At 41.8% G+C, this 20,156-nt stretch overlaps 3 protein-coding genes across 4 annotated transcripts; 1 reads left to right on the plus strand and 2 right to left on the minus strand.

Moving 5' to 3' along the window:
- Positions 1–491: 491 nt before the first annotated feature.
- psip1b (PC4 and SFRS1 interacting protein 1b) lies at positions 492–10,641 on the minus strand. 2 transcript variants are annotated; one of them, XM_088015407.1, is made up of 13 exons: positions 10,524–10,641; positions 9,657–9,771; positions 9,514–9,578; positions 9,302–9,437; positions 8,264–8,825; positions 7,854–8,179; positions 7,554–7,709; positions 5,570–6,643; positions 4,841–4,929; positions 2,634–4,755; positions 2,434–2,535; positions 1,757–1,964; positions 492–1,152 (listed from the first exon to the last, which is right to left on the minus strand). In XM_088015407.1, exons 2-13 carry the CDS (start codon positions 9,738–9,740, stop codon positions 1,133–1,135), a joined length of 4,944 nt encoding a protein of 1,647 aa, XP_087871533.1. In that variant the 5' UTR covers positions 9,741–9,771; positions 10,524–10,641; the 3' UTR covers positions 492–1,132. The 2 variants fall into 2 exon arrangements, with proteins under 2 accessions (XP_087871533.1, XP_087871532.1); XM_088015406.1 differs by having other exon boundaries at positions 7,854–8,825.
- Positions 10,642–12,948: 2,307 nt separating this feature from the next.
- LOC106913712 (tripartite motif-containing protein 16-like) lies at positions 12,949–14,640 on the plus strand. Its single transcript, XM_014980222.2, has one exon. The coding sequence runs from the start codon at positions 12,967–12,969 to the stop codon at positions 14,638–14,640; it is 1,674 nt and encodes a 557-aa protein (XP_014835708.2). The 5' UTR covers positions 12,949–12,966.
- A 1,766-nt stretch (positions 14,641–16,406) lies between these two features.
- On the minus strand, positions 16,407–19,891 carry wdr55 (WD repeat domain 55). Its single transcript, XM_015011402.2, has 4 exons — positions 19,323–19,891; positions 18,698–18,804; positions 17,522–17,791; positions 16,407–17,446 (listed from the first exon to the last, which is right to left on the minus strand). Exons 1-4 carry the CDS (start codon positions 19,851–19,853, stop codon positions 17,107–17,109), a joined length of 1,248 nt encoding a protein of 415 aa, XP_014866888.2. The 5' UTR covers positions 19,854–19,891; the 3' UTR covers positions 16,407–17,106.
- Positions 19,892–20,156: the final 265 nt, after the last annotated feature.

Here is a 20,156-nt window from a genome sequence, read left to right on the forward strand (position 1 = left end):
TGCATCCTGTAAGTTTTTATTTCAGGTGAAATATCATAAATGAACATGAACTAAATCAAGTTGAAGCTGAGGAGACAACTCTAACTCTAAGAGCTGAACTATGAACATGAATCAGTTCATTTTTACCCAAATGAACTGAACTTGGAACGACAGACTGGTACAACTGACTGGGTGTGAAAACATTTTGGGTTTAATGTTAATGTTTTGAAGAGGGCCAGTTAAAGTCCAGACTTGATTTTATCTGAAAAGATCAGAGCGATTATTGGAGGGTTTAATAATAGTTACAGCATCTTTGTGCTGTATTTCTATAGTTTCATCATTTCCGATTATACAAACCCTCTTAAATAAAATTTTAAATCTGCCAGTAGTATTAATAATTTTTTAACTTTAGATAAATATTGTGATGAAAGCAGGAAGCAGTTTCAGTAAAACCGTCTTAAAATCAACACTTTGTTTAAAGAGGACATGTTTTATAAAAAAGAGGCACCGACTTTCTGATTAGGATTTTAATTCAATCAAGTTTGTGGAAAAACATCAGAAAAATACAGATTTACAAGACAGCAGCAGCAGCAGCAATCTGTAACAGACAGGTTACTGAAAACTAAAACACACGCAAGTAAAAACATCTGAAGAAGCAGCAACTTAAAAAAAAAAAAAAAATAAAGTCCAGATTTTTACAAAAACAACACAGACTTATCTCTGCAGCACCGTTCTGTAGGTTTCTCAACATTCTGCCCGGGTTTAATGCTTTATGTTTCATTCACACACGTTTAAATAAAATAAAATCAAAGAACTACGTTTCCCATCAGCCCCTTCTCTGAGGGCAAGACGGGCCAAATGCACCAGAGGAGTTCAAGTATGAGATTAGGAACTTTACACAGGAAGTACAAATTAGCACAAGTAACTCAGTGTTTTAGTTAAAGACTCTAAAAGTTTAAATCAGTATTAATGCTGCTGACTGAAATTAAAGATTAAATTAAAACGAAGTGGGAGACGTGCCACATGTTGGAGGCCTTACAGTTTCCACTGGGACATAAAATACAGCAGGTGAACATCCAGCTCAAGGTAACTAAACCAGCTGCTGTGTGACGGGATCAGAGCGGGTCCGGTCCGGTCCGGTCCGGTCCGGGTCTCAGGAGGAATCAACTGGAGCTGAAAACAAGAAGCAGCAAAATGTATCTATTTTTATTAGCTTGATTTCTGTTTTACAATCAATAACTGATACATGATTATATAAAAATGCTCCAAATCTCTCATTTAAAAAGAAAAAAATTAAATATTTGACAAATTTCATCTGAATAAAACGTGATCATAAACAATTAGATTAATCATAAAAGTAGTAAATATAGTAACGTTTATTGCATTCACTTCTATTAACAGCAGCTACACAATCTGAATAATCATTACCTGGATTAATCAATCAATATTAATATGATTTACACCAATTATAAAACAAGCAACAAACATCAGATTTTATCAGTCAGTGACAGAAGGCCGACTTTGTAACTGTGTTTATGTGACACCGAAGGTTCAGCTCTGAGTCCATCACAGCACTGAGATTTCAAAGAACGTTTTTATTTATAAAAGAGTGATTATAAACAAAAGATCAGAAATTATCATCAAACACGAGGAAATAAAAAATGCTATGAATGAAAGAAACACAATCTGACCTAAAATATTCAGAAGAATCTCGTTTTGAAGTTCAGATTCTTCTAGTATTTATGATTTAAACATCATGAACATTTCGTTTCATTACCTTTTGCTTCCAGCTTCTCCTCCTCTCCTTCGCTCGCCTCCTCCTTCTCCCTCACCAGCTGCGTCTCCTCCTTCTCCTGCAGCAGCGAGCGCAGGAAGGCGGCGCTCACCACCTCCTCGCCGTCGCCCGCCAGGAAGGCGTTCTTGAAGCGGTTGTAGAGCATGGAGGCCTTGTCCATGATGGCCTGGTTGGCCCGGTAGTACCGCATCTACACATCCACCGGACCACAGCAGTCAGAGGGACAAACACCAAAAAACAACCAAGAATGATGATAAAATGAGAAGGTCTTCATAACTAGGAGTTTTAATTCACAAACTAAAGTTGTCCAAAAAAAAAAAAAAAAAGTGTTTTTGCCAGTTTTTATTAATCTTTCAATACTAAGGAGATGTTGTTTCTAGAACTGGTAAACTTTTAGCTTCTGCTGTGATAAATGGGATCTGATCTAATCTTTTCCCGGCCATTTGGTTTGGTCTTTTTTGAACCAAACAAATTAAATCCCAACTAAACCAAATCTGTCTAAACCATTAAAACCAGAGTTTCTGCCATTTTTGCAACATTAAAACCCTTTAAAGACAATATATCACTTTGCTTATTAGCACAATTGCCCAGTGGTGTAACCTAGTAAACCTCATAATATTTCTGTTGTTTTTCCGGTGGTCATGTGTCTCCATGGTTACCTTCCTGAGCGTGGCGATGAGCTCGCTGTGCCTCTGGACGTGTTCAGACGTCACATACAGCATGCTGAGCTGGTCCAGCGCCGACAGACACTTCCTGATGTCCTGGAGACAGAAACACCACGCTGCTGTCACTTTGGTGGGAGTTTTACAACAGTCTCTGGTTTTATGCGACTTGTTTTTGTCTGGTAAAATTGTCTTACGGGTTTATCCGTCTTCAGAGAGATGCGGAGGTCTCCGTTGATCCGGTGCAGAGTCGAGTCCGTCAGCGTTGAACTGGAGTTCTTCTTCTGCTGTCCCTGATCCGTCCCAGTCGGACTCTCTCTTTCAGGGCCCTCCTTCTCAGCGTCTTTGGCAGCAGATTCAATCCGTAAACTTTCAGCTGCAGCCAGCGCTCGGTCGGCTCCACTCTTCTTCTCTTCCTTGTTCTTCTTCTGCTGTTTACTCTCCTCCAGTCGACGTGATCTCGTTCTCTCTTTTTTCTTTTCCTGAGATTCACCATCACATTTCTTCCTCTGTTCCCGCGTTAATCTCATCCCCTCTGTTTCCTTCCTGCCTTCCAGGTTCTTCTGCTCTTGTTTTCTTGCAGTCTTGTCTTCGGCATCGTTCTTCTTCTCTTCCCGTTTTTTTACAGTCTTGTCTTCAGCATCGTTCTTCTTCTTCTCTTCCTGTTTTCTTGTCAATTTGTCTTCAGCATCGTTCTTCTTCTCTTCCTGTTTTTTTGTAGTCTTGTCTTCAGCATCGTTCTTCTTCTCTTCCTGTTTTTTTACAGTCTTGTCTTCAGCATCGTTCTTCTTCTCTTCCTGTTTTTTTACAGTCTTGTCTTCGGCATCGTTCTTCTTCTCTTCCCGTTTTTTTACAGTCTTGTCTTCGGCATCGTTCTTCTTCTCTTCCCGTTTTTTTACAGTCTTGTCTTCGGCATCGTTCTTCTTCTCTTCCCGTTTTTTTACAGTCTTGTCTTCAGCATCGTTCTTCTTCTCTTCCCGTTTTTTTACAGTCTTGTCTTCGGCATCGTTATTCTTCTCTTCCCGTTTTTTTACAGTCTTGTCTTCAGCATCGTTCTTCTTCTCTTCCTGTTTTTTTACAGTCTTGTCTTCGGCATCGTTCTTCTTCTCTTCCCGTTTTTTTACAGTCTTGTCTTCAGCATCGTTCTTCTTCTTCTCTTCCTGTTTTCTTGTCAATTTGTCTTCAGCATCGTTCTTCTTCTCTTCCTGTTTTTTTACAGTCTTGTCTTCAGCATCGTTCTTCTTCTCTTCCTGTTTTCTTGTCATTTTGTCTTCAGCATCGTTCTTCTTCTCTTCCTGTTTTCTTGTCATTTTGTCTTCAGCATCGTTCTTCTTCTCTTCCTGTTTTTTTGTAGTCTTGTCTTCAGGATCGTTCTTCTTCTCTTCCTGTTTTTTTACAGTCTTGTCTTCAGCATCGTTCTTCTTCTCTTCCTGTTTTCTTGTCATTTTGTCTTCAGCATCGTTCTTCTTCTCTTCCTGTTTTTTTGTAGTCTTGTCTTCAGCATCGTTCTTCTTCTCTTCCTGTTTTTTTACAGTCTTGTCTTCAGCATCGTTCTTCTTCTCTTCCTGTTTTCTTGTCATTTTGTCTTCAGCATCGTTCTTCTTCTTCTCTCCCTGTTTTGCTTTTTTCTCCTCTGTCTCTGACTTTTTAGCATCAGACTTCTCGGCTTCCTTCTCTTTTTTTTCCATCTCTGAAGCCTTTTTCACCTCCTCCTTTCTCCCCCCATCCTCCTCTTTCTTCTTCTTCACCTCCTCCTCTCCAGCTCCTTTGGTCAGTCCTCCCATCATGGTTTTCACGAGAATCTTTGTTCCCTGATTGGCTTTAACGATCTTTCCGATTATCTTCCTCTCGTCTTTCTGTTGCTTCGTCTCGTCTTCCTCTTTGCTCTTGGTCTGCTCTTTCGTCTCGTCCTTTTCTACCTTCTGTCCATCTTTCTTCACCTCCACAGCCGACCCTCTAGTAGACATCTCTTCCTCCTTCCCACCAGTCTTGTCCTCTGTGGTTTTCCTCATTTCTCTCTCCGTCTTGTCTGCACTTTGCCTTGAATCCTTCTCCACTCGTTTTCTTGTCTTCTTCCTCTCAGCTGTGGACTTCCTGGTGGCCATCTTGTCTCTTCTGGTGCCTTCATTCGTCTTCTCTTCCTTCTGTCCGTCCGTCTTCATGTCTGAACTAGTCCTTTGGTTGGACGGTCTCTCTCCTTTCGTCTCAGTTGTTGACTTTCTGGTGGACATTTTCCCACCTCTGTCTGTCTTCTCTCCTTTCCGTCTGTCCTCTCCACCTTTGGTTGGCGTCTTCCTGTCGGCAGACTTTCCTCCGTCCCTGATGGAAACACAAACCCAGCAGAGAGAAGTTAGGCTTTCACTGGACCGGTTCGGATGGACGAAGAGCGACTCGTCTTCCTTACTGGCAGCTCTTCGTCATCTCCTTCGTCTTCAGCAGGTCTCTCAGCGACTCGATCAAACTCTCCCTCCGCGCCGCCAGCTGCTCCTGCCTCTGGAGTTTCAAAGGTTTAGAAATTAGGAAGGTTTTATTTTTACAGAGGTGTCCAAAGCGTGGCCCGGGGGCCATTAGTGGCCCTTGGATTAACTTTGTGTGGCCCCTATCTGAAATTCATTAATGGCTCTTTAGTTAGCCGTTATTATTTTTATTTTGTAATAACTTGCGCCACAAACATCCAGCATCGTTTGTTTCCTCAGAAACAGACGGACACACATCTGGCTAAACACAGAGAAACTTGTAAAGGAAAATTCTTGCTTCTGTTGCTGGGAATAAACAAAAACCATTTTAGAGGCTTAAAAAAATTAAAAATTAAGTCCAGAAACTTAAATAACTGTAAACATTAAAGCCAATGTAAAATCCTACAGTTTTATTTATTGTTGTGCAGGTAATGGAGAAATATTTGTGTTTTTAACTGGAGGATAAACAGAAAACATTTTGAATATGTTCAGTTTGGTGATTTTTGTTACGTGTTGAGCTGAACGGCTCTGAATCAACCCGGTAAAGTCAGTGGAAGGAAGACATTTATGTTTATGTTCACTTTAATTTCTCTGTTTTCCACCTCATCGTTCTTTGTTTTTTGTTTTTGGAGTTTGTGTAAATTTTGGGGTTAATTTCATGATTTCTGCAGTTTTACCTCGTCTTCCTTCTCCTCTGCCGTCTCCTCCCCTCCATCCTTCCTCTTCTTCACCTCCTCCTCTTCCTCTCGTCTTGCAGACTGCAGTCCTCTCTTTTCTTCCTCCTCTCCCATGCCCTCATGTTTTCTTTTCTTCTGTACCTTCTTCTCTTTCTCCTCTCTCCTCCTCTCCTCCCTCACATCTTTCTCTCCATCTTTTGTCGTCGTCTTCTTCATTTCTCTCATTTTCTCTAAGTTTGTTTCTGGTTTATCTTCCTCTTCTTTCTTTCCTTTCCTTCTCTTTTTGGTTTTCTTGTCGTCCTTCTGTTCCTTACTCTCACCTCTCCTGGTCTTCACTCGTTCCTCTTCCTCCTCTTTTCTCTCTTTCTCGGCTCTCCTGACCTTCGTTCCTTCTCCTCTTTCTTCTGTTTTCTCTTCGGGTTTCTCAGTTTTTCTGGTTTTGTTCTCCGTTTTCTCCTCTTCTCTCTTGCTTTTCTTGGTCATTGTTCTCTCCATTTCTTCCTCGCTCCTCGTCTTCGTTCCTTCAGTTTTCTCTTTGTCTTTTTGAACTTTTTTAGTTTTTATTCCCTCTGTTTTGTCCTCGTCTTTCTCTCCTCTCTTTGTCTCCTCAGATGAATCCCTCTCTCTCTCCGTCTTCCTGACCTTCGTTTCTTCTCTCTTGTCTTCGTGTTTCTCGTTTATCTCCTCTGCTCCCTCCTTGTGGGTTTCATTCGTTTTCTCAGATGTTTTCTTTTCTTCTCTCTCCTCTTCATCAGCCTTCCTCTTATTACCTCCCTCAGATTTTTCTTCTCTTCTCATCTTTATTCTCTTCATTTCTTTCTCTCCTGCCTCCTTGTCTTTCTCGCTTCTCCTCTTTACTTTCTCTCTTCCTTCCTCGGTTTTCTCCTCCTCCATCTTTCTTTTCGATGCTCCACTCTCCGTCTGATCTTTCATCCCGTCTTCGCTGCTCGGACTCCGTTTCTCCTCCTCTTTCTTCTCCTCCTCCTCTTTCTTCCTCTTGGCCTCCTTGTTCTGTCGCTTTCCTGCATCTTTCCTCCTCTTCCTGCAAGGCGGTAAGTCGGGAATGTCACTGAACTGCAGAGGAAACAGAACGGATTCGTTTCATCACTGATATCAGCTCCATTGATTCTTATTAAACTCACTGAGCCGAACTGGACCTGAACCGGTCCGATGTTAGTATCTGCAGCATCATGTTTATTATTTCATATGACACTCAGCGAACCGATACTGAAGCTCAGATATCGTATCAGCAGTGGGTCGCTGTGGGGAACCACTGAACGCCTAATGAAGGAAACATGAAGTCATGCAGCATCAGGACTAACTTATTCATCTGTAGAGGTCTGTGTTGCAGGGTTTGGAAGCCTCTGACTGAAGTCACTTTAACTTGGAGCTTTTTTGAGTCGATTTTAATATTTCATATAATCCCTCTCTATTCCAGTCTGTCTGTAAAAAAGGAAGAAGAAACAGTTACTGAAACCGATTTACAAAATGTATATTAGCCGTTTTGACTAAGTTTTGGTTCCATTTGAGGAACAATAAAAGAATATAAATCCTGAATCATCCTCAGCAGAGCGCCTTTGCTTTGCTGCTGCAGGTCTGTTGGTCTCAGGTTTCCTCTGAACTGAATCATCATGATCGGCTTTGCCAGGTTTAGCAGAGGAAGTGTGTTCAGGTTGGAGGTGAAGAACCGACACAGGCATCGTATAATAGCTTAGCAACCACGGAGCAGGCGTTATCCATGTAGCGTTAGCAGATTGTAGCATTACTGAGCTAACAAGTGAACAACAGATAATACTGAAATTTAACCCTTCAAAATCAATGAGTTTGCTTCCCTTTAAAAATAAAAGCAGTAAAATAAAAATGTAAATATTGTATTTATTGATGTCTTCTTCTCATTTTAACGACTTCAGTCCCACAAACAGCTGCATTAATAAAGGAGGAAACAGTTTTCATGAGGCTGGCAGCATGAAATCACGGCGGTCACCTTTAAATCCGTCGCTTTGCTCCGGGTGGAAACTCGACGTCCAGCAGCTTCCTGCTCGCCGCTGCTCGCCGTTTCCTTCTGGGCCTGAGGTTTACTTCCTGTCCAGCCTGCTGCAGGTTTTCCATCAGAGGCAGAAGAAGCTCTTCCTGATCTCACCTGAGGAAACAGGAAACTGTAAAAACTACAGCTGAGCAGAAACTGAACATATCACGTCTGTCCAGCTTGGTAGAAACTATGTTGGCTCTAATTTGCCTTAATGTTCAAACATCGTTGCAGATTTGAGTCATTTTTTATTCCCACCTCTCTTTTAGTCTGAGCTGGAGTTTTCTTTTCAGTCGATCGTTCTGCCAGTGACCCTCCACTCGCTGACCTCCTGCTTCTCGTTGCCGTAGCGACGTCTCCTGCTTCCTGGTCCGGTTTTGGACCCGTTGGTTTCTCTGGAGCTGACCTGGATGAGGTTCTAGGAGCAGCCGGCTGCTCTGCTGGTTCTGTAACCTGTTTGGACTCTGTGGTTTTATCTGGAGCCGATCTCGACGATGTGGTACCTGCTGCTCTGGTTTCTTTTTCCAGTTTGGAGTCTGTTGGTTTCTCTGGAGCTAACCTGGATGCTTCACGCTGTCGGGACTCTGTTGTTTCATCAGAAGATAACCTGATTAACTCTAATCTAACCTCTCTTCGCTCTGCAGACTCTGTAAGCTGTGTGAAGTCACCTGGATCTGACTTGGACAACCCGCCTGCAGCTGCAGGAGCTCTCTGCAGTTCAGAGTTCATGTTTTCATCTGGAGACAATCTAGACGAGGATCTTATGGCCTCGACATGATCTGGAGTTTCTTTATCTAGTTTTGGTTCCACAGACTGAACCAATCTAGAGGACCTTGTAGCTGTGGTACGGTCTAGTGTTTCTTTATCTTGTTTTGCTTCAACAGGTTGATCAGGAGTCAATCTGGAAGAGAATCTTTTCGCTGCAGGACGATCTGAAGCGTCCGGATCTTGTTTGGTCTGGGTTGTTTTATCTGGAGCCGATCGAAACGACGTTCTTGTGGATCTCTCTGAACTTTCTTTCTCAGCCAAAGCTCGACTCGGGGTGCTTCTGCTTGAAGCAGGTTTAGTGTTGCACTCAGACTTAGTGGGAGCAGAAGCTCCTTTAGGTTTTCCACCAGGGGTTTTCGCTGCAGGAGTTTTTCTGGAGGACGCAGGAGTTGATTTGGAGAGTGTAGTAGAAGAAGAAGCTGGTTTTGCTGGTGTTTTTTTAGTGCAGGTCTTCGGTTGAACCTGTGGAGAAAACAGAACAGAGTCTGTAAAAATCCTTTACACCTCTTGTCCATTTCTGTGTTCATTACATTTAAAATAAACACAAACCAATTCCAATAACATTTTACTGGTAAATGTATCAAGTGGAGCATCACAGCTGATGTTCATAAAACATCATGCAAATACAGTGTGGTGTCTTTATAAAACATTACACTGTCAACAACTGAGAAAACCAGTAAACATTTTTACATTTTGTCATGTACTGTCATTACACATCAAATATTTTGCCCAAAGTTTCACTTATTAACTTCCAGAAGCAGATCTAACCAGCTGGGTTTTTAGTCCAGACTTAAAGGAATTCAGTGTTTCAGCTGTTCTGCACTTTTCTGGAAGTTTGTTCCAAATTTGTGTATTCAGTTTGTCTGTGTTATTGTGTGTCTGCATCTATCAAATACACTTAATAAATAAATTTTAAGCAGAAAGGAGTTTGAACTCACCTTGAGTTTGCTGCCGAGGCCGGGCATGTTCTGGATCTCCCACATCCCCTCAGCGAAGCCCTTGATGCGGACGCCGCTGCCGTACTTCAGCTTGTTGCCGACGTACGGAGCAACGTTCTCCGGCGTGACGGAGCCTCTGAGGAGAGAACGACCACAGACGGGTTAAAGACGCACACAGAGGGAGAAGCTGATTGGCTGCTGGGTGTACGTACATCTGATGGGTCCCGAAAAAGTAGACTGGGACTCGCTTCCTGTAGCCGTTCTCTGATTTACAGACCTACAAACACAGACGGGTTAAAGCATCCCAGGTCAGAACAGCTGTGTGTGACGAAGGGTGTGTTGTCTGCTTGTTTACCCGAGCCGGCCAGTGAGGAAAGCCTTTCATCTTGGCGAACACCAGGTCGCCGGCCTTCAGAGGGTTACCGAGTTTTCCGGACATCCTGCTGCTCCAGAAAGCGACTTAAGGAAAGCTGAAAACAGATATGATATTAGTGATGATCACAGATTCATGACAAGCATAAAAACAGACCGTTAGGAGTCTGTATGTAACTATATGATGTCCATTTATTAATTTATTGATTTCTTCAATACATTGTTGCCATTTAAAATCAAGTTTCTTGTTCTTTGTTCTAATAACAAATCTAAAGCAGGTAAACCAAATGAAAGTTTGGTTGTTGATTTGCTCTCCCACAGTTTGACCACCTTGTGCTACATGAACACATCAGACATGACATCATTTTAAATCTCTTGTATTTCTAGGTTGAGCTGCCAGGTGTGCTGTCTACCTGTGATCTGCTCTAGAGGTGCAGAGAACATTGTGAGCTTTTTCTGACCACCTGTGTCTTCGTTAGCAATTTCACATCTTTACTTGTGGACCTTAATCTGCTTACATTGTTTATATATTTACGGATTAGCTTAAAAATGTCTCAATTACAGTTAGCAAACCGACGTTTACCAAACACCCCACATAATCGGTGAAAACAGCTTTGTCTCCCCGCTTCCTTCGCTGTAACAGCTCTTAGGGTTCAGGATAATCAGTTTTTAGATGGACTTTTCGGTCTAACTCAGCAGGTTTCGCTTTGCATCATCATGTTCACTCATTGTTTACAAATACACTCATACCTGCTAGCTAGCGGCTGCGCTAATTGTCAGTCAGTCTAAACGGAAACGGTTCAAATAGTCGTTGTGGTTTTATAAATTGTTCGTATTTCCGTTTGCTCACCTGAAACTAAAAGACAATCTTCTTGAATCAACAGTAGTTTAAATAAAACATCCCGTTGCGAAGCTACATTCTAACGCTCGCCGCCATATTGGCCCATTCACTCGTGTGACGTAGTCAATGACGTTTTTCCCGCCATCCTGGACCGTACCAACGTACGGTGGTCGGTACCAACCTTCGACAGTTTTGGGGGGTGTTTGCGTCACATCAAAAACACTTTATCTGCCTTCACTAAATTTCTGAAACCGTGAAAAATATAAAAGTGAAGTCATAATATGTTTTCACATTGTTTTTTGATGCACTGCAATTATTTTAGCAGAAAATGCTTTTAAGTAGTTTACTGGTAAGGCAACTAAGAAAAAATTGTGTAAAATTGTTGCATTATTGATCATTTAGGTTTAAAGTTAATAACTTCTGTTTTGTTTCTGTTCAGCTGGAGAAAGTTATGGCACATCCACGCATTGATTTGTTTTAAGCATCTTGAATGGGTTAAGACTTAAGAGTCACCTAATGATATTGTAATGTAGAGCTGTGTATCATCTGCATAGAAATGGTAACAAGGAGGGATCCAAGGTTTGAACCTTGTGGTGCCCCACATAGGACTTTTGTCCGCTTCAATAAGAAGTTACCTATTGACACAAAGAAGACCCTGTTCTTTAGTTAAGATTTGAACCAACTGAGTGCTGGACCAGAGTCCTAGTCAACTCTCCAGTCTTTTCAGTTATACACAATATTCAGAAGTGTCAAATTCTGCAGGGTTGATTCTCCTCCGATCATAATGATGGGATTTATTTTTCAGCTTGGCAGTTCCACTGGGGGTTGGGACTGCTTGCCAATGTAGCTGGTAGCTGCCTATCTGTCTCTTTGTTGTTTTGAATCATCTGTAAGGTTGTTTCATTTCCAAATCCTGTGTTGACGTCAACATTCACCTTCACTTGATGAATTTAAATTTCTATCGCTTGAAATCTCTGAAGAAGTTTCTCATGGTCTTTGGTGGTGAACAAAGGAATTTTGTTCTAGCTCAGCTTGCTGGTTATAAGATAAAGTCAAAAATCCCACAGTCCTTAAATTGGAAGTAATACAGTTATAAGGGTAAAAGGTATTAAAAGCTATAAAAACTAGGTCTATTGAATAACTTTTGAAAGGCAAAACCTATCAAACCAAAAATGGAGACAAGAAAAAGCAGGAAAAGCTGCTCCTCCCTCCACTGCTAGAACAAAGGTTGTCAGTGTTTTCACATCAAACTTCACACATTTGGACCAACCTGGGGAAAAATGCCCTTGGTTTTTTAAACACAGATCACTCATCCATCCAGTTGAGAATGACCTAAAAACCTGTCTAAGTATCTCATAATCAGCTTTTAGTGAATTACAGTGAAGCAACTTTTTCTGATGATGTTTTTATTTTATTTATTTCAAACAGGTTTTTAAAAAACAGGAGAAAAAGCAATCAGTATGACAGAGAAAAAACATGTGCATACATAACTAAGAACAGAATCATTTGTTTACCACTTTTTTGTTTGAAAAGAAGTAAGAAGAAGTGAACCCTTATTTAATCAAACTCCTTATCTCAACTTTATGAAATAATTACCAAACATTTGTAAATAAAACCATTTATAAAATGTATGTGCACATACATATTATAACCTATACATATACTTGTTCAATGGACAGTGCTAAGAATCAACAATAAATTGTATTGTATTGTATGTATCTGAATATTGTTGCAGAAATAGAGACTGTAACTCTGGAAACACGATAATTAACTTGTAAATGGAAAATAGTAATGGCTGCATGGTATGGCTTTACCTGTAAAGCCATACCTCTTGTCTCCAGACTCACGATGATGCTCCACCATTACAGAAACACAAGCTAGTGAACCCCTCCAGGTGCTGTTTGCTTAGTTTGAATAGTTCCTTAAAGTCTGATTGGAGGTGCAGTTTGATTCTTTTTAGAGACAACAACGAGTTTTTTAGATGGAAATGGTTTATTTTCCTCAATCTGAAAATATCATGTAAAAATTAAAGAAACAGGTTATTAAATCTGTACTTCTATATTTAAAACATCGCTCAAGACTGAAGTTGTTTCTGTAAACAAAGTTAAATATTAAGTTTCCGCTTAAAACTTTGCCTCTTACTGTAAGTAATATGAGTCTCTTTCCTGCTATAAAACACTAAACGCTCCACTTTGTTCAAGTGGACCTTTACTATCTGACGGATAGAATCACGTTTAGTTTTAATTTCCACCACTCAGTTGCAAAAACATATTTAATGGTTAGTAGAAAGAGTTCAGGTCAAAGTCCTTCCTTGTTTCCTCCTCCTCTGGTTTTGAAGCGTAATGATTGGTGGAACCAGTGACCGTCCCTGCGGGAACCTGATGCTAACACCTGAGCTGAAACCAGCTGCTGTAGTAAGGAGGAGAACCTCACACAGTCGTTGAGAGCTGAAATGGCACAGAGAGGAGTTCAACTAGATCAAGGCAACTTGTCTTGTTCCATCTGTCTGGATTTCCTGAAGGATCCTGTGACTATTCCCTGTGGACACAGCTACTGTATGGACTGCATTAAAGACTTTTGGGATGGAGAAAATCAGAGGAGACTCCACAGCTGCCCTCAGTGCAGGAAAGAGTTCCTACGGAGACCTGTCCTTGAAAAGAACATCATGTTAGCTGCTTTAGTGGAGGATCTGAAGAAAGCTGGACTCCAAGCTGCTCCTGCTGATCACTGCTATGCTGGACCTGAAGATGTGGCCTGTGAGGTCTGCACTGGGAGGAAGATGAAAGCTGTCAGATCCTGTTTAACCTGTCCAGCTTCTTACTGTGAGGATCACCTCCAACCTCACTATGATGTCCCTGGATTACAGAGACACAAGCTGGTGAATCCCTCCAAGAACCTCCAGGAGAACATCTGCTCTAAGCATGATAAGTTGCTGGAGATCTTCTGTCGTACTGATCAGCAGTGTATCTGTTATCTCTGCACTACTGATGAACCTAAAGACCATGAAACAGTCCCAGCTGCAGCAGAAAGGGCTGAGAAGCAGAAGGAGCTCCAGGTGAGTCGACAACAAATCCATCAGAGAATCCAGGACCAAGAGAAAGATGTGAAGCTGCTTCAACAGGAGTTGGAGGCCATCAATGTCTCTGCTGATAAAGCAGTGGAGGACAGTGAGAAGATCTTCACTGAGCTGATCCGTCTCCTCCAGGAAAGAAGCTCTGAGGTGAAGCAGCAGATCAGATCCCAGCAGGAAACTGAAGTGAGTCGAGTCAAAGATGTTCAGGAGAAGCTGGAGCAGGAGATCACTGAGCTGAAGAGGAAAGACGCTGAGCTGGAGCAGCTCTCACACACAGAGGATCACACCCAGTTTCTCCTCAACTACCCCTCACTGCCAGCACTCAGGGAGTCGACACACTCATCCAGCATCAACATCCGTCCTCTGAGACACTTTGAGGACGTGACAGCAGCTGTGTCAGAGCTCAGAGACAAACTACAGGACATCCTGAGAGATGCATGGAGAAAAAGTTCACTGGTCGTCACTGAGGTGGATGTTCTACTGTCAGAACCAGAACCAAAGACCAGAGTTGGATTTTTACAACATTTCCAAGACATTTCTCTACAACCAAACACAGCAAACAGATATCTGTTGTTATCTGAGGGGAACAGAAAAGTAACATTACTAGACCAACAACAGTTTTATCCTGATCATCCTGAGAGATTCACTGATTATCAGCAGGTCCTGAGTGTAGAGAGTCTGACTGGACGTTGTTACTGGGAGGTGGAGTGGAGTGCAGGGGGAGTGGATATAGCAGTTTCCTACAAAAATATCAGCATAGAAGAAGAATTTGGGTTTAATGACAAATCCTGGTCATTATATTGTGACACAAACAGTTACACATTTTATCACAACAGAGTTCAAACTCCAGTATCAGGTCCAGTCTCCTCCAGAATAGGAGTGTACCTGGACCACAGAGCAGGTATTCTGTCTTTCTACAGCGTCTCTGAAACCATGACTCTCCTCCACAGAGTCCAGACCAGATTCACTCAGCCGCTACATGCTGGGGTTAGGCTTTACTCCTTACTTTTCAGTTCTGGTGGAGATTCGGCTGAATTCATTAAACTGAAATAGTCAGCAGTAATCCAAGATCTAGCTGGCAAAAAATGGGTATTTTAGTCTCCATCATCGTTGTTGAGAACTCATTGTTGTCATTTCTTCACCGCTCAGAGATTAGTAATGTTTATGGTCATTTTGTTTGTTGTTTTGTTAATGTTGGAGTTTCTTTGGTTTCTGCCCTTTCCTCTGTCTGTTCAGTCATGGAGGTTATCACTGATCAGGAGGGTTTTGATTCACCCAAACTAATTACATTTAGTGCTTTGTCACAACAATTGTTGTTGTTCGAATTCATGTATGAATGAGCGGAAACTATGAATCATGATCATCATCAATCAGAACATCATCATTATTTTATAGATTCAGCTGAGAAATAAATTTCCTCTTATCTGTTACGTAGAGAAGACCTGAGGTTCTGAATGGAGTTAAACAGTCAACTGCATTGATTACATTCATTCAAAGCATGATGGTGGCATCCCACAGTCAGTGGGTTCCCGGTTCGACTCCTGCTCTGTCCGCCTCTGTCGTTGTGTCCTTGGGCAAGATGCTTCATCCACCTTGCCTGCTGGTGGTGATCAGAACCTCGCTCCGTCAGTGTCTCAAGGCAGGTGTTGCTATGATCCAGTAGCTTGCCACCATTGGCATGTGAATGCTATCCAAGTACAAGCCATTTACAATTTTTATCATTAATCTGATTTGTTTTTTTCAACATGAGAATTCAAGTCAAGATTGACTTGTCTTTATTCTGCTTTAATGATTGAATCAATTGACGTCCAGATCACAGCCATAACCAGGCAAGCAAAACAATGAAACACACCCCATACCAACACCGAGTGAGCCAACAAGTCACACCTGAACCAAAAAAGCAGGCCAAAGCAAATGCAAATACATAGCCAGAGCAAGCACATGCACCACCACATAAACAAACAAACTGAGACCACCAGCATGACCACAAAGTCCCTGCTACGCACAACTGCACCCACCGCAGGGAAGGATGCCAACCCACTATCAAAGAGTGCCACAGAAAAAACAGGGCACACATCATGAAAGAGGCAACAACCCCTCCCAGACTCATAACCAATGACATCCAGGACCACCAAGCAACAACCAAAGAGCCAAGCCAAGTCACAGACCGCCTGGGCCAACACCACAGAAACACCACCACCTCCATCAGTCCACATGTCTGCAGGGACATAGAGAGAACCACCAACTCCAGACACACATCACCCACCAGGAACCATTCAGCAAACAAGTCACCCCCCTCCCATGCAAAACCGAGAAACCCAACATAATCACAGGACCCAGCGACGCCAGCCCCACTTCACTAATACTGCTGGAGCAGTCCACCACCGCATCTACCACACCGCAGCCTGCAAGATGCGAAAAAATCACCTTAAATAAAAGCCACATGCAAAGTCCACAATGCGCACATGCATCCCACCAGGCCCGTAAAAGCAAAGCCCTGTGAAAATGCAACTCCATGAAAACAAATACCTATTATCTAAACATCGCTCTACACAGCATCGACATCACAAGTAACTTCTTGTTAATGTTAACTAATTGTTTTAGTCTCAGGACTACTATACTGCTGTTTTTGACTGAACTGACTTTACTCAGAAAATTCACAGTCCTGCCTTTTCTTACTGTCATACCTTAGAGCTTGTATTGGTATTTGGGACTGAATGTGAAGAATTAACAGTACGTCCCCGTAACCCTGTGCTGTCTGACCATTTTTAATAACCTTTGACTTTATTTTAACTAAGTTGTCCAAACCAGAGATACAATTTCATTTTAGTAGGTCTTTATCAGACAATGTAAAACTTGTAAAGAATATTTTTCTCAGAATCTCAGAGAAAAATGGCAAAGGGCAGCAGATCAGATCTCAGCACGTCAAAGAACTGCATGAGATCCAAACATTTAAAATTATTTTTGCATATTTGCTTTATTGAAAGAAAATTCTTAAATTATTTTGGGCTTACTGAACAAGTTGTTTTTCAGTTATAAACTACTGGAACGGTTGCTTTATTTACTGGGTTTAATAAATTAAATCAGCTTTTCAGTTAAAGTCTCTTTTATAGATGTGGCTCCACTTATTAGAAAAGTTTGTTCATGAAAACATGAATACTTTTTTGTACTTAACATTTTCCATTAAAAGAAAATTGTCAATAATTCTGTCTGCTACAGAAGTTTCTTTTGCATAAAACCCGACACTGGGCACCGATACTCTAAATCTTTATGCTCTAAACTTTTCTTTGACAACATTTTCAAAATGAAGATTCATCAGAGTTGTACAAAGTAAATGAGTGACGTATCTGGGGCAGAGTCTCTCTGTCAGAGTAGTTTTTTAAGGCTAAAGTCATTCTTTGTTTCTTTTCCCAGCATTTGACTCATTTATTGGACTGAACCAGAACCAAAGCAGCAGCTCATACCAACTCATGAACAAGTTCTTCACGCTCTGAACAAAATGTCCGCCGGCGCTCCCACTCAGTCACTCCCACTGTCGCTGTCGCTATCATCACCTTCCTCCTGCTCTTCTTCCTCTTCCTCTTTTTTCTCAGTTTCCTCCACAAGTCCAGAGAAGAAGTCGTTGTCGCCCAGGGCCTTCTTGGTGAGCGACTTCATCCGCCCGCCTTTCTTCTTCCTCTTGCGGTATTCGTCCACGCTCAGTTTGGGCAAACCAGAAACGTCCCAGAACTTGATGAGCTGGTCGTGGGCACAGCTGACCAGGAAGCGGGAGTCCCAGGACTTGGCGATCTCTTCGACGGGTTCGCCGACGTGCTGCCCGATGCATCCGATGACCCGGTTGGGGAGAAGGTTGATGGCTCTGACAGGAGACAGGGAGGCCATGTTAATGGTTAAACCCTTAAACCAGAGTTTTGTTAGTAGTAACTCAACTAACCGGATGTATCCGTCCATGGACGCCGTGCACATGATGTTTTCTGTAATCGGCGCGATGCAGTCTACTGACTCCGCCTTCAGAGCGAAGCGGTCGCTGGTGGCTCCGAAGCCGTTCCAGTTGAAGATGTAAACGGTTCCCTCGCTGGAGCCGCAGACCACCTTCTTCCCTCGCTTCATCACCGCCACCGAGGTCAGATCACCGCTCTGGTACTCCGACAGCAGCTCAAAGCGCCGCCGCTTCAGGTTGAAGACGCCCATGGTGCCGTCGCCACTGAGGACCCAGCAGTCACATTGGACATCAGCAAGAGAATCAGATTCAGAGAAACCAAAAACAACTCCAGCATCAACACCTGCATAAACATGTCCTGGTTCTGAAACTGACCAGAGCAGAGCAGAAACTGTCTTTATATAAAGTTCACATAGTAAAAGTTCTTCAAGTGTTACAACAAACATATAAAAAACAATATTAACATTAACAACAATGAATCTAATAATAGTAATAACTACAAAATGTCAGAAAATATTTAAAAGGGGCCTGCCCAACCAGGGGTTCTGATGCTAAAATTAGCAACAATGTTAACATTAGTCAAAATGTAGTTAACAATGTGGCGCATCATTAGCATATTAACCAAAATTGACTACCCCATTTATTATGCAAACATCAGTAAATAAGCTAAAATTAGCTAAGATGCTATGGATAGCTTAAATTCTGTAGCTAGCATGTGGGGAATTACTAGCATGTGGACTTACATTCACTTACTCCATTCAGTTCACTAAATGTGGCTAATGTATCAAAAATAAGCTAGAATGCTTATTTCAGGCTAAAGCTAGCATTAGGGCTATATCAGTAGCATATAGAGTAACTATTATGTAAAACGACAAGAAGGATGAGTTTACTAACATTTATTTACTCCATTCTGTATGCAAACATTAGTGTCTTAGCTAGCTAAAATGAGCAATTTTAACTAATTTTAGAATTAGTCATTTTGGCTAATTTTAGCAGAAGAAGCAAAAATGAGCTAACTTGGTAATGAGCATTGAATCGGCTGATCTCCTACGCACTGCATAAGCCCCAAAAATAATAACATACTGTGAAAAACTATAACAGAAAACAGTGTGCACTCTTAAAAATAAAAATATTTAACTCGTGATCCAGGTCCAGTTAAGCACGTATTACCTGGCAGTGAGCAGAATCCTCTTGTTCTGGTCCACAGTTATGTCGCTGATGTAATCCTCATGGTTTTTCATATCCATGATGGCTGTTCCCTTCCTCATATCCCACACCTGCAGAGAAAATGTTTTGCAATAAAATGTTTATTTTCTAGTTTAAAAAAAAAAAAAGAATCTATGAGTTTGCATATTTTAATATTTTTCCAATATTGTATGAAAAGGTTTAAGTGGTTACATGAAAAATCTGCAGAATGTGAAAATTTTATATCTGATTGATCAAATAATCATCAGAATATTTGATGACTTGAATCGATTACTAAAATAATTCTTATTTGCAGCCTTACTTCATTCTCCCAATATTCTGACTCTATTCTGGTAAAATTATAACTTTATTCTTGTATTATTATGAATTTATTCTGGTAATATAATGACTTTTTCCTGGTGATATTATGAATTTATACTTGAATTATTACAATCTTATTCTTGTATTTTATTTTTTTTTCTAATATTCTGACTTTACCCTGGTATTTTTTGCTTTCCTTATCCTAACTCTCCTTCATAACCACAGTAGTTCTGTAGGGGGGTAAATACTTTTCCCCAGCAGCATTTCTGTCCAGTATCCACGTCCAGACCTTCAGGGTGCCTCCGTCGTCCCCCGTGGCCAGCATGTTTTCGTCCACCAGAAGCAGGCTGTTGATGGGGGCCCCGTGAGCCCCCCGGATCCGTGACACCAACTGCCCCCGCTCCATGTCCAGCAGGTGGACGGCCTTGTCCCGGGACACGCTGTACAGCTTCAGCCCGTCCGCCGAGATGCGCACCTGGCGGCAGGACTTCAGGTGGTGTCCGGACGACCACAGCTCCCGGTTCTCTCCCTCCGTACAGGAGTAGGAGAAGGCGTACACGTCCCCGTCCACGTCCCCGCATACCAAGATGTCCCTGCTGGGGTGCAGAGCCACCGTGTTGGCGATGGCCTCCAGCTGGATGTCCTGCGGGGTTTCCCGGATCTTCGGGCCGGGAGGCTCCTCTTCCTCCTCCGCATCAGCCTCCAGTTTTTCCGACTCTGATTCTGATGTTCCGGGATCTTTATTCGGTTCTGTTCGGATACTTTCAGGCGGGTCTGTCTCTTCAGAAGTGGGTCCAACGTGCTGTGTGGAGGCTGCCATGTTGTTTTGCTTTGTTTCTTCTTCTACAGTTAAATATAGGAGCGTTTCCGAGAACAACCTCGGATACTGACCTCTAGTGACTAACAGCAAAGGTAGTTAAAAAAAAACCCATTAAAGCAAAACTCACTAAACAGATAAACTATTAATTCATTAAGTTTTCATTGAAAAAATATGTCTACTATTTATTGATGGCTTTCTAAGACGGAGAATTAGGGGAAAACACACAATCAGGATAATAAAGTAAAAAATAATACGAGAATAAAGTTGTAATAATTATTATTTTCAAAATACAACTTTATTTTC

The sequence above is a fragment of the Poecilia mexicana genome, unplaced genomic scaffold (assembly GCF_051168715.1).
Source record: "Poecilia mexicana isolate PSO_F unplaced genomic scaffold, ASM5116871v1 scaffold_18, whole genome shotgun sequence".
NCBI lineage: Eukaryota > Metazoa > Chordata > Actinopteri > Cyprinodontiformes > Poeciliidae > Poecilia > Poecilia mexicana.

Excerpts from the sequence above, each read along its gene's own strand:
- psip1b (XM_088015406.1), bottom strand. The coding sequence starts at position 9,740 with ATGTCCGGAAAACTCGGTAACCCTCTGAAGGCCGGCGACCTGGTGTTC. Across the intron at positions 8,826-9,301 it reads GCCTCGGCAGCAAACTCAAG|GTTCAACCGAAGACCTGCAC; the intron begins GTGAGTTCAAAC and ends TTTTCTCCACAG. Across the intron at positions 4,756-4,840 it reads GAGATGACGAAGAGCTGCCA|GGACGGAGGAAAGTCTGCCG; the intron begins GTAAGGAAGACG and ends TGTTTCCATCAG.
- LOC106913712 (XM_014980222.2), top strand. The coding sequence starts at position 12,967 with ATGGCACAGAGAGGAGTTCAACTAGATCAAGGCAACTTGTCTTGTTCC.
- wdr55 (XM_015011402.2), bottom strand. The coding sequence starts at position 19,853 with ATGGCAGCCTCCACACAGCACGTTGGACCCACTTCTGAAGAGACAGAC. Across the intron at positions 17,792-18,697 it reads AGGATTCTGCTCACTGCCAG|TGGCGACGGCACCATGGGCG; the intron begins GTAATACGTGCT and ends CTGGGTCCTCAG. Across the intron at positions 17,447-17,521 it reads TCCATGGACGGATACATCCG|AGCCATCAACCTTCTCCCCA; the intron begins GTTAGTTGAGTT and ends GTCTCCTGTCAG.